Raw genomic sequence first — 13134 nt, 5'->3', positions numbered from 1 at the left:
CCCTGGTTACGACAGTATGAAAGCACTCGTGTCTGCCATGTCACGTTTCAGTTACCTTCTTTAGAAAGTAAGCCTACAAGGGCAGAAGCCATCTCTACCCCCCGGTCTGAACAATACTTGATACTAAGCAGGGGCTAAATAAATGCAACCCCCCCCCCCAATAATAATGGTCGGAAGAGCCCTCCTGACATCTGCAAGTTCCAAAAATCACGACACTGTCACAGACCTTTCCACGAATACGTTTATCTCTTCCTCAGTTGCTCTCTCTTCCTCAACTTACCTTTTTCCCTGCACTGAAGAAAACACTGACCGTTATTTCCTTACTAACCTAAATAAGTCAAACGTAAACTTCTGCTAAATGCCCAAGTAACAATTTGGCTAAAAGCATTATTTCCCACCACAGAATTGGTCTGGAGTTAATGACAGTTTAATGCACAGACGAATGAGGTAAAAGAACAAGAGGTGCGTGAAATCCGGGCTACATAATCACCTAAGAACCATACGTAACATCAGACTTCCATTTATTACGCACAAAAGTGACTCCTTTATGGGTCAACGTAGTGAATCCTTAGAGGACTGTGAAATGAAACACTGGCCCGCAATGTTCCCTCAGTTCAAATCCTCAGGTAAAAGGTTTCTCTCCTCAGTACCGACCACTAATTTCCCGGAAAAATAAACCTGAATGTTCATTATTTCACATCAGCATACCCAAACCACGTGTTAAAGTACCTGCTCCAAAATAAATGATATTGTTTCGAGAACTAGGTGAAGATCTTGCTTCTCTAAGGAAAAAGCAACTTGAAGTTTTTCTTCTTCTTCTTGACTAAAACTGTTCTCGGCCTGCAACACACATGGCAATTTATTATCATTCAATCAGAAACTCAGGCTTCTATCAGGTTCATTTATTTCAAAGGGAAAGGGAGATAACTGGAAAGAAAAATGAATTGGGGGGGGGGGGGGGGCGGGGGGGGATTCAACAGAAAGAGCAACTAAAGTCTAATTCGTCTCCCTAGACCTTCTGTAATGTCGCTAAGACCCCAAAGTGCAAAATACATCTCACGGCCTCTCATTACAGGGGGAGGAGCAGTTAACATATATTAACTAGACCAGTCAACGCACAGAGAAACAGAGTAAAGCTACATTCCCGCTGCTCTACCTCTGCGGCCTCTGAAAAAGAATTCTTTCAACTAGAGCATCCCGTAGACCACTGAGTAACGAAAAAGACCGGTTCGGCTGCCCGGACATGAAAAACCCGTCTGCCGCTCCCCTTCCGAAAGAGAAGGGACGGTGGGAAGTACTCGGTGAGTGCTCAATAAATACCACCGACTGACTGGGTGAGACTGACGTGCTCCCACTTTTCCCCGGGTGAAGGCGGCGGGGTGGGGTGGCGTGGGGGGGGATGGCTCGCTAGATCGATGGGGAAACACTCAGCGGTCGGAGACGTTGGCCCGGGGCCTAAGAACATCTCCTTTTTTAAAGCAAAAGACCTACGCGATCCGGAGAAATGCATTCGACTCTCTGGGCTCCGGAATTCCAATTCAAACACCACCTACCTGTAAGGAGAATTGGCAAGCCCAGGGAAATTCTATTTGCAAACCATCTGGGGGATTTTTACATGAAAGGGTGCCAAAGGGATTCAAATGGAAGAATGGTGCCAACCCCTAGATGAACTATTAACTAGTATCAGTGTTTAATGGGCTGTCACGCCGCTTCCTGAACAATAATAAATTAGCGTAATGGATTGGACCTGATAGCTCCGGAACTGCTTTTCCGTTCAGTTCCATCTACTGGAGTCGGTTTCCTAGTATGGTCGACGCTAGTGTGGTTCCCAAGCTCCAAACAGGTGATTTGCATCGGGGAAAGAAAACAACTGGCAACAACGCTAGCATTCACTCAGACGCCTCTATGCAGCGCTTACTGTGTGCGAAGCTGCTCGGGAGAGTAGGGAACATTTGGAGCCCCGTGTCCTCACCCACCATGTGGGGTGGAGTAAGCCGTCAACAAGCAGGAGAGGAATACGCCTGAAGCATTTGCCCAGCTTCCTAGAGAGCTGGGGAGAACGTACCTCGCCTAAACGCAAGCACGCTGTCACTGGGAAAGACCCTGTGCCCGCGTGTACTCCCGGGAGCGAAGGCAGCCCGCAAAGGAGCGCCGGCCGGCGTCGATGACGATGACTGCCCGGGGCAGTTGGGGGAAGAACGGATTTTCTAGCCTGCTCTCGTGGGCTCTCGGCGGACAAGGGAATGCCGCCGGGCACGCCCGAGTCCCTCCCCCAACTCTCCCCTCGGCAGGGAGTTTGGCTAATGAGAGTACAGGGTCAGAACACAGGGGAAGAACGTTCACTGGGCACCTACGAGACCCACAACGCTGTCATGGGAATCGGAAATACACGCTCCCTGGGTACTAAGTTTACAGCATACGTTTACGAAGTAAATTTTTAAAATCCACTCCACAGCGAATCCCTAGCGGGGGCCAGCCCCGAACAAAAATAACTGCGCTATCTGTTACGCGCTTACTACGTGCCGGGCGCCGTACTGAACACCGAGGTGGATGCGAGCGAATCGGATTGGACACGGTCCCTGCCCCACACGGGGGTCACGGTCTTCATCCCCATTTTACAGGTCAGAGGACCGAGGCAGAGAGAAGTGAAGTGACTTGTCCGAGGTCACCCAGCGGACAAGCGGCGGAGCCGGGATTAGGACCCAGGTCCTTTTCGACTCCCAGGCCCGGGCTCCATCCACTAGGCCGTGCTACTTCTCAATCAAACTGACCAACAGAAGTGGGCAGGAGGGAGGAGGATACCAAGCAACGGCCATACACCTTGGTAAATCCTCGGCGCTGCCGAACCACCCTGAGGTTCCACCTTCCGCTCCGCGGATGCGAAGGGGGTGATCGAATTCATCCGCTTCTGCAGTTGAATTTATGCCGCTGAACCAGACACTTCCTCGTTTAGATGCAGGTGGCAAGGCAGCTGAATGAGGAGTCGGGTCAAAGAGAAGGTTACGGGCGAGCCCGCGTTCAGGCCGTCAAGTCGCCTCACCTTCCCCGCTCCCGTGAAATCAGGAGAAAGCCGACAACTCCCCTCACACAAAAAAGTGCTGTTTAATTTCCGACGGTGGGAAGCGCAAAGTTTTTGATTCAGAAGGAGGGAAGGCCCTCACCGCAGGACTCGTCCCATTAAATATGGGGCACAGGATCTCTCTAAACAGAAGAGTTGCAAACTACTTCTGAAAAGGTACGCTAGTTTCCCGAACGCAAATCCCCCTTCCTCCCCCACCCAGAGTCACCAGGATAAACGTACAAACCTTCAAATGAAGTTTCTGAAGGATGCGGGAAAGCAATCGAGGAAATCTTCCTGTGTCTATTGTATTAATCAGTGAGACTGCTTTTTTGACGCTACGCAAACAGAAGGAAAAAAACGTTAGGTTGAAAGGTACCGACGGTGACATTCTGCGACTCGCCCTTCCACTTCAACTGCCTTTGAAAGCGTTAACGGTGGGGCAGAAAAGAAAAGGGAGCTGGGGGAAGGAGTCCCAGGTACCTTCCCCAGATAGTTCTTCCCTCCCCGACTCAGAAAGTCCTGCCTTCCAAAAAGCCTGCCAATTCCGGCTTCCATACCGTATGCGGCAGTTTTTAAGTGTGGGAAGCACGTGAGCTAGCAGGGAGTGATTGGGATCGCACCAGACGGAGGTTGAAAAGAACTACTTCTCGGACGACAACGTGCAATGAGGACAAGGATTAAATTCCAAGGCTCATTTTAATCCCACTTCAACTACGGAAAGAATCTTAGAAAAGGTCCGAAGGGGAACGTTTGACCCTCAACCCTGTGCGTGGATTTGCCGATTTGATTTTCCTGCAACTACCCCAGTACTTAGCACACAGTGAGTGCTTAATAATAATAATAATAATAATGATAATGATAATAATGTCGGTATCTGTTAAGCGCTTACTATGCGCAGGGCACCGTTCTAAGCGCTGGGGTAGATACGGGGTAATCAGGTCGTCCCACATGAGGCTCACGGTCTTAGTCCCATTTTTTTTTTTACAGATGAGGGAACTGAGGCGCAGAGAAGTTAAGTGACTTGCCCCCAGTCACCCAGCTTAACAAGTGGCAGATCTGGGATTCGAACCCGTGACCTCTGCCCCCCAAGCCCGTGCTCTCTTCGCTGCGCCACGCTGCTTCTCCAATACTATAATTATCATTATTATTATTACGGGACCTCGCCCAAGTGGAATTATTCATTCAATAGTATTTATTGAGCGCTTACTATGTGCAGAGCACTGTACTAAGCGCTTGGGATGAACAAGTCGGCAGCAGATAGAGACAGTCCCTGCCGTTTGACGGGCTTACAGTCTAATCAATGAATTACCAATCATATTTATCGAGCGCTTACTGTGTGCAGAGCGCTGGGGAGAGTATAACAACATAAGGGCCACGCTCCCTGCCCTCCACCAACTTACCGTCTAGAGGGGGAGATAGACATGGATATAAATAAATTACAGAAACGTACGGAAGTGCTGTGGCGTTGAGGGACGGGTGGATAAAGGGCGCAAGGCACGGGGCAGAGAGGGGATTCCAAATCCCACCGGGAGGAGCCAACGGATAAACCGACAGCACAGCTCTCCTTCGGCAGAGAGTGAGTCGCCCCCGTCGTCAGCTCGGGGGGCCGAAGAAAAATTTACCACACATCCAGTTTCCCCTCCTTCCAGCGTCAGGTGTTATTAAACTGCAAGACCCCGGGTCAGGAATGACTTAAGAGAGGTTTGGGAGACGCGGAAGGGGTAAAGGGCGAAAATCGGAGGCCGTCCCCAACTGGCGACGAGGTGGCCGAGCGGATGAGGCGACGGCCCGCTAATCTGTCGCGTTTAGAGAAGCAGCGCGGCCGAACGGAAAGAGCCCGGGCTTGCGAGTCGGGGGCCGCGGGTGCAGATCCCGGCTCCGCCGCTTGCCGGCTGCGTGACTTTCGGCAAGTCGCTTAACTTCCCTGTGCTTCAGTTCCCTCAGCTGGAAAATGGGGGTGAAGACCGTGAGCCCCACGTGGGGCAACCTGATTACCTCGGCTCTCCCCCGGTGCTTAGAACGGTGCTTGGCACAGAGTGAGCGCCTCACAAATACCACCACTATTAGGCCCTCGTTTCCCCTACTCCCTTGCCCTTCTGTGTCGTCCGCACACTTGGATCTGTGCCCTTTGTGCACTCGATAATCACCTTGCCCTCAGCCCCGCAGCACTCACGTCCGTATCCGTCATTTATTTTAACGTCGGTTCCTCCCTCCGGACTGTAAGCTCCCTGTGGGCAGGGGCTGTACCGACCAACGCGGGCGTGTTGTACTCTCCCAAAACCTTAGGACGGTGCTCCGCACACAGCGAACGCTCAATAAATACCACCGATTGGAGGTGTAAACTACAAGAAGGCTGTTCCTATCGAATCGTACCTTCCGAGCGCTTAGCAATAAGTGGTCTGCACACAGTAAGCGCTCAATGAATACCACTGAATGATACACGCTATATACTCACACGCGCTCCCAACCACGTACGCAGGTCCATGGACACGTTAAGCACCCACACAATCAGGCAGTCACATGCAGCACACACGAGTCACGTGCATCCACGCGTAGACGGGCACACGCTCACTCGTCCGCACACGTGCCCTCAGGCACGCGAGCATCGGGCCCGTCGTTGGGCAGGGACTGTATCTGTTGCCGAACTGTACGTTCCAAGCGCTCGGTAGAGTGCTCCGCACACAGTAAGCGCTCAACAAGTACCACCAAATGACACACGCATGCACACGTTACATGCACGCACCCGTGCGAGCCGGCAGTCCTACGCATGCACACTCAGCCATCTAGGCACAAATAATAATGTTGGCAGCTGTTAAGCGCTTACTACGTGCCAAGCACTGTCCTTAAGCGCGGGGGTAGAGACGAGGTCATCGGGTTGTCCCGCGGGCTTCAACGCATTTTCCAGATGAGGTCACCGAGGCCCAGGGAAGCGGAGTGACCTGCCCAAGGTCACACAGCTGACGAGCGGCGGGGCCGGGATCCGAACCCACGACGTCTGACTCCCGAGCCCGGGCTCCTGTCGCTGAGCCCCGCCGCTTCTCAATGAACTGTCCCCCTCACTGAGATTAACGCGCTCAAACGTTTGGACCGCGAGCCCGTCGTTGGGCAGGGCCGGTCTCTACCTGTTGCCGAATTGTCCATTCCAAGCGCTCAGTACAGCGCTCTGCACATAGGAAGCGCTCGATAAATACTATTGAATGAATGAAACGGTTATTAAGAATAATAATGCCGGTATTTAAGCGCTTCTTTTGTGCACAGGACCGTTCTCAGCGCTGGGGGAGATACAGGGTCATCGGGTTGTCCCACGTGAGGCTCACGGTCTTCATCCCCATTTTACGGAGGAGATCGCTGAGGCCCAGAGAAGTGAAGTGACTCGCCCACGGTCACACAGCTGACAGGTGGCGGAGCCGGGATCCGAACCCATGACCTCTGCCTCCCAAGCCCGAGCTCTTTCCGCTGAGCCACGCCGCTTCACAAGACGCGGGCCCTCAGTCGTTCACTCGGATTTACTGAGCGCTCCCCGTGGGCATTCATTCATTCAACAGCATTTATTGAGCGCTTACTATGTGCAGAGCACCGTACTAAGCGCTTGGAATGGACAAATCGGCAACAGATAGCGCCGGTCCCTGCCCACTGACGGGCTCACGGTCTAATCGGGGGAAAATGCTGGTATCTGTTAAGCGCTTACTACGTGCAGAGCACCGTTCTAAGCGCTGGGGGAGATACAGGGGAATGAGGTTGTCCCACGTGAGGCTCCCAGTCTTCACCCCCATTTTCCAGATGAGGGAACTGAGGCCCACAGTCACACAGCTGACAAGGGGCAGAGGCGGGATTCGAACCCCGGACCTCGGCCCCCACGGAGCCCATCACACACCGGGGCCGTCCCCGTCACGTGCACGCGGTCACGTCGAGAGGCGGCGTGGCTCAGTGGAAAGAGCCTGGGCTTGGGAGTCAGAGGTCGTGGGTTCCTTCGTTCGTTCGATAGGATTTACTGAGCGCTCACTATGTGCAGAGCACCGGACCGAGCGGACAAGTCGGCAACAGACAGAGACGGTCCCTGCCCTTCGACGGCCTCACGGTCTCATCGGGGGAGACGGGCGGACGAGGACGATGGCGATGAATCCCGGCTCCGCCACTTGTCAGCCGGGTGACTCTGGGCGAGTCGCTTGACTTCTCTGGGCCTCCGTGACCTCATCTGTCAGATGGGGATGAAGACTGGGAGCCCCACGTGGGACCACCTGACGACCCTGTAAATCTCCCCCGGCGCTGAGCACAGTGCTCGGCACGTAGGAAGCGCCTGACGAGTACCAACACCGTTATTATCGTTATGGGGGGGGAAACGGCCTGGGCTTCGGGGTCGGAGGTCGTGGGTTCGACTCCCGGCTCTGCCCCTTGTCGGCTGTGTGACCGTGGGCGAGTCACTTCGCTTCTCTGGGCCTCAGTGACCTCATCTGGAAAATGGGGAGGAAGACTGGGAGCCTCCCGTGGGACCACCTGATGACCCTGGAGCTCTCCCAGCGCTCAGAACAGGGCTCTGCACCTAGTAAGCGCCTAGCAAATACGAACGGTATTACGATCGTCCCTTCCCACAGAGAGCCCGGGCTTGGGAGTCAGAGGTGGTGGGTTCCAATCCCGCCTCCGCCCCCTCTCGGCCGAGTGACCTTGGGCGAGTCACTTCGCTTCTCGGGGGGGGGGGGGGGGGGCTCACTGACCCCATCGGGAAAATGGGGATGAAGACCGTGAGCCTCACGTGGGCCAACCTGCTGACCCCGGATCTCCCCCAGCACCTAGGAAGCGCTTAACAAATAGCACCATCAGTACGATTCCACGCAAACGATCGCGCGCACACAGGGGCGTCATCACACCCACGACAGCCTCGGGGGCGGCCGGGCACCGCGCTCACTACAGCCCCTGGCCCGTAGTGAGCGCCGAACCACTACCGTCGCGGAAGATGGGGGGGGGGGAGGGGGGGGGGCTTAACCCTTTCGGCGCCGCAGCCGTCTCCTTCTCTCCCGCCCCCCGCTCGGAAGGGACGCCGGGAAGAGGAGCGAAGGGACTCGCCCGCTACCTCGGACTCTCCCGGAGGATCGTCGCCGTCGCCGCCGCCATCCCGAGGTCCCGGCGATCGGCGGGATCGGATCAGCTGCTCTTCGGGCGGCCAATGGCGGCTGGCGGACGGTGGCCCGGCAGGGCCGATCCAGCAGGACACCTCCGCCCCCTTCCCTTTCCTTCGTTGGCTCCGCCCCCTTATTAGCCCCGCCCCCTTCCCAGCTCCCTTTCCTTCGTTGGCCCCGCCCCCTTCGCGGCTCTGCCCCGTCCCTTAGTTAGCTCCGCCCCCTTCTGTAGCCCCGTCCCCTTCGTAGCTCCACCCCATTTGTTGGCTCCGCCCCTTATTAGCTCCTCCTTCGTAGCTCCGCCCCCTTCGTTGCCACGTCCCCTTCTTTAGCCCCGTCCGCTTCGTTGGCTCCGCCCCCCTTATTAGCTCCGCCCCCCATTAGCTCCCCCTCCTTCGTAGCTCCGCCCCCTTCGTGGCTACGTCCCCTTCTTTAGCCCCGTCCCCTTCGTTGGCTCCGCCCCCTCATTAGCTCCGCCTCCGTATTGGCTCCTCCTTCATAGCTCCGCCCCTTAGTCCCGCCCCTTTGGTGGCCCCGCCCCCTTCGTGGCTACGTCCCCTTCTTTAGCCCCGTCCCCTTCGTTGGCTCCTCCCCCTCATTAGCTCCGCCTCCTTATTGGCTCCTCCTTCATAGCTCCGCCCCTTAGTCCCGCCCCTTTGGTGGCCCCGCCCCCTTCGTGGCTACGTCCCCTTCTTTAGCCCCGTCCCCTTCGTCGGCTCCGCCCCCACGGTCAGGTCCCCCTCATTAGCGCCTCCTTCGCAGCTCCGCCCCCTACGTTGGCTCCGCCCCTACGTTGGCTCCGCCCCCTTATTAGCTCCATCCCTTCCTAGCACCTCCTCTTTCGTGGCTCCGCCCCCCTCGGTTAGCTCCGCCCCCTCCTGTAGCCCCCTCCCCTTCGTCGGCTCCATCCCTATTTTTCATTTTTCAGCTCCGCCCCCTAATTGGCTCCTCCTCCTTCGTAGCTCCGCCCCATCTGTTAGCTCCGCCCCCTCACCTAGCTCTACCCCTCTTGGCCCCGCCCCCTTCGTTGGCACCGCCCCCTTATTAGCGCCTCCTTCGTAGCTCCGCCCCCTTCGTGGCTCCGCCCCCTTGGCTAGGCCCCCCCCCCCCCTTTCCGCGGAGGGGGAGCTGGGGGCGGGGGGGGGGGCGACCACTGTACTGAACGCTTGGGAGGAGCTGGTGCAACGTTCTCTCCCTTCCTCTCCCCCCCCCCCCCCGCATTCACTCCTAATAATTAACAATGGCCCCGTTGCTCATGGGTTCGAATCCAGGCTCTGCCACTTGTCAGCTGGGTGACTGTGGGCAAGTCACCTCCCTTCTCTGGGCCTCAGTTCCCTCCTCTGGAAAATGGGGATGAATATTGTGAGCCTCACGTGGCACAACCTGATTCCCCTGTATCTACCCCAGCGCTTAGTAAGAGTACTAAGTAAGCGCTTAACAAATACCAACATTATTATTATTATTATTATTATTATGCGCTTACTCTGTGCCGAGCACCGTTCTAAGCGCCGGGGTTGCTACGAGGTCATCACGTGGGGCCCCCAGCCTTCATCCCCATTTTGCAGATGAGGTCACCGAGGCCAGGAGAAGTCAAATGACTTGCCCGAAGTCACGCAGCTGACGAGTGGCGGAGTCGGCATTAGAACCCACGACCTCCCAAGCCCGGGCTCGGGCCACTGCTTCCCACTGGCCGTGCACACAGTAAGCGCTCAGCAAATCCGACTGAATGAATCTGTTAGGCGCTTGCTCTGCGCCAAGCACTAGTCCTGAGCGCCGGGGTAGCCGCGAGGTGGGACGCAGTCCTCGTCCCTCGTGGGGCTCACGATCTCGAGTCCCCATTTTACAGATGAGGGGCCCGAGGCCCAGGGAGGTAAAGTGACTCGGCCGAGGTCTGGGCAAGTCACCCCCCCTTCTCGGTGCCTCGGTGACCTCATCTGTAAAATGGGGAGGAGGACCGTGAGCCTCACGTGGGACAACCTGATGACCCTGCATCTCCCCCAGCGCTTAGAACGGTGCTGGGCACATAGCAAGCGCTTAACAGATACCAACACTTTTATTGTTATTATGCGGCAGGGCCGGATTAGAACCCACAACCTCTGGCTCCCAGGCCCGGGCTCTTTCCGCTCGGCCACGCCGCTTCTCTGACATCCTCCCCGCCACGGAACGTTAACAATAATTCTGGTATTTGTCAGGCGCTTACTACGTGCCAGGCACTGTACTAAGCGCTGGGGTGGATACAAGCCGACGGGGTTGGACACAGTCCCCGCCCCAAGCGGCGCGCGCAGTCTCGATCCCCATTTTACAGATGGGGCAACTGAGGCAGAGAGGAAGTGCAGTGACTTGGCCGAGGTCACACAGCAGAGACGTGGCAGAGCCTTCCCAAGCCAGGTGTCTCTGGGAAAAACAGCTACGACCGTCCCTCCCGCGCTCCCTGGCACGGGGTCTGACCCGCTCCCTCCATTCATCCATTCTTTCATTCAATAGTATTTATTGAGCGCTCACTATGTGCAGAGCACTGTACTAAGCGTTTGGAATGGACAAATCGGCCACACCGGGTGGGTGCCGAAGAACGGCCCGTCCCGCGGGCAAGGAACGTGTCTACCCGACTCTGTCGTAGTGTGCTCTCCCAAGCGTTTAGCACGGTGCTCTGCACACGGTAAGCGCTCAGTACATTCCGCTGATCAGTTAACCAGTGCAGGGAGTGAACTGCAGGCTGAAAAGAAATGGGGATCTAGCTCTAAAAGGGTGGATCATCTTGAAGGGGATTAATCGTCGGGATTGTGCCAGAAAATGGCGCTTAGCTTTTGGGCCTTCGTTTCCTTTGCCTGGCTCGCGCTCTCTCTCTCCAGCTCCTCTGCAACACCCCCCGCCCCCCCCCCCCATTCCTCCACTGTTTTATTTTCACATTATTCCATCGTAAAAGGAAATGCATTTTCGCAATTTCGATACCGAATAGGGTATTCCAAGAGAATGAGATTGGAGAGTGGATAGATTCTGTTAGCGAACAGACTGATTTTCTGGAAACCACAAACTCTGCTCAAGTATAAAATTGAGACTGCCGGTCCTTGATTCACTGCGACTTCCTCCAATTCCTCCCGTAGATTTTGCCTGGTAAATAAAAGTGACATTTTTATTCTTCGCCGCAAATAGGAGTGGAAGACATTGCTGAATGGTTGACTTCGGTGCAATTGCATTAATGAATATGGTTTTAAAAGAATGAGCAGTTTAACTGGCTTTCTCGGTATAAAATAGGGAAGGTTACATACCTACAGTGAAACTCAAACATTACTCGAAGCAATTTTTCAAAGATAACATGAATGGATTCATCAACATCAGAGGAGATAGGGAATTTAACGATTTGCTTAAGTTTCCTTTTGCCATTCAAAAAAAAAGAAAAACCTACCATAAATTGTGGCAAAAAGCACCATCAGGTAACGGATAAAACCATCACTTCAGGCCGATAACCTTTCTTCCATTTGAACCCATCATTTTTTCCATTTGCGCAGGATAAGAGAAGGTGATTTATCGCTGTTTAATTAGGCAAATCAGGAGTATAAAACGGTTATCCTTCTTAAAGCCAGTCGCTTCGATGAGTCTGATAGGAATGTACCTACTTCTACATACCCCTCTGAGGTTAGCGCCCGGAGAGTTTCCAGTCCTCCACCGGTCTCGGCTACGGGAGGGAGAGTCGGGAGGAGGCCTACCCGTTCCGAGCTCGGCCGGTGGCTAGCGAGTGGCAGGCCACCGGCTACGAGTCAAAACCCCCCCGTGCCGGGCAACGGCGGCACGGCCGAGAGTCGAGGGCGGAGGCTCGAGTTCACCGCGCGGAAGGCGGCGATGGTCAACCGCTTCCGGACTCTGACCAAGAGAACTCTCTGGATCCACCACCGCAACGATTGCGGACGGAGAGCGGGGCGGTCTGGGGGACGTGTCCGTGGTGTCGCTATGGGTCGGAAATGACGCGACGGCATAAGACAAGACCTCTATATGTCGTAGTGGCGATCCAAGCTCGGTTATCCAGAAACACAGATGAATATTCATCGATTCGTTCATTCATATTTATCGGGGGCAGAGCACCGTACAAAGCCCTTGGGAAGTACAGGTCAGCGATGGAGACGTTCCCCGTCCACAACGGGCTCTCGCAGTCTAGAACGGGGGAGACATCAGAACAAGCAAACGGGCATCAGTAGCATCAATATAAATAAATAGAATTATAGATTTATAAAGATCAAAACAAGAAAACGGGCATTAATATAAATAAATAGAATTACAGATATGTACATATAGAAACGAGTGCTGTGGGGAGGGGAGGTAGAGCAAAGGGAACGAGTCGGGGCGATGGGGAGGGGGGAGCGACTGGCGGATTTGAGGAGGGGGGGGGGGGCGTCCCAGCGTGGCTCAGTGGAAAGAGCCCGGGCTCGGGCGTCAGGGGTCACGGGTTCGAATCCCGGCTCCGCCACTTGTCGGCTGTGTGACTGTGGGCGAGTCGCTTAACTTCTCCGGGCCCAAGTTCCCCCATCTGTAAAATGGGGATTAACCGTGAGCCTCACGTGGGACGACCTGATGACCCTGTATCTACCCCAGCGCTTAGAACAGTGCTCTGCACGTAGTAAACGCTTAACAGATACCAGCATTATCGTTATCATGTCCCGGCCCGGAGGTAGGACGTGGGCCGGGGGTCGACGGCGAGACGGGCGAGACGGAGGCCCAGTGAGGAGGTGAGCGGCACCAGAGGAGCGGAGTGTGCCGGCCGGGCTGTAGAGAAGCAGCGTGGCTCAGTGGAAAGAGCCCGGGACTGGGAGTCAGAGGTCATGGGTTCGAATCCCGGCTCCGCCACTTGGCAGCTGTGTGACTGTGGGCGAGTCACTTCACTTCTCTGGGCCTCAGTTACCTCATCTGGAAAATGAGGATTAACTGTGAGCCTCACGTGGGACAACCTGATGACCCTGTATCTACCCC

At 55.3% G+C, this 13134-nt stretch overlaps 1 protein-coding gene across 6 annotated transcripts in view; it reads right to left on the bottom strand.

Annotated features, from left to right (window-relative positions):
- COMMD10 (COMM domain containing 10) overlaps nt 1–8298 on the bottom strand; it is a 240622-nt gene extending 232324 nt beyond the window's left edge. For 4 of the 6 annotated variants that reach the window (XM_029055690.1, XM_029055693.2, XM_029055695.2 and 1 more), the window contains exons 1-3: nt 8130–8298; nt 3306–3396; nt 730–840 (exon numbers count right to left, since the gene is read on the bottom strand). In XM_029055690.1, the coding sequence (XP_028911523.1) occupies nt 730–840; nt 3306–3396; nt 8130–8170 (243 nt within the window). In that variant the 5' untranslated portion in view covers nt 8171–8298. The remainder of the gene's footprint in view (nt 1–729; nt 841–3305; nt 3397–8129) is intronic. The other 2 variants (XM_029055692.2, XM_039910832.1) reach the window with 2 other exon arrangements.
- Between the last annotated feature and the right edge of the window lie 4836 nt (nt 8299–13134).

The sequence above is a fragment of the Ornithorhynchus anatinus genome, chromosome X5, assembly GCF_004115215.2.
Source record: "Ornithorhynchus anatinus isolate Pmale09 chromosome X5, mOrnAna1.pri.v4, whole genome shotgun sequence".
In the NCBI taxonomy this organism is placed as follows: Eukaryota; Metazoa; Chordata; class Mammalia; order Monotremata; family Ornithorhynchidae; genus Ornithorhynchus; species Ornithorhynchus anatinus.
The sequence above is the reverse complement of the archived record's forward strand: the minus strand, read 5'-3'. Positions and strand labels throughout refer to the sequence as shown.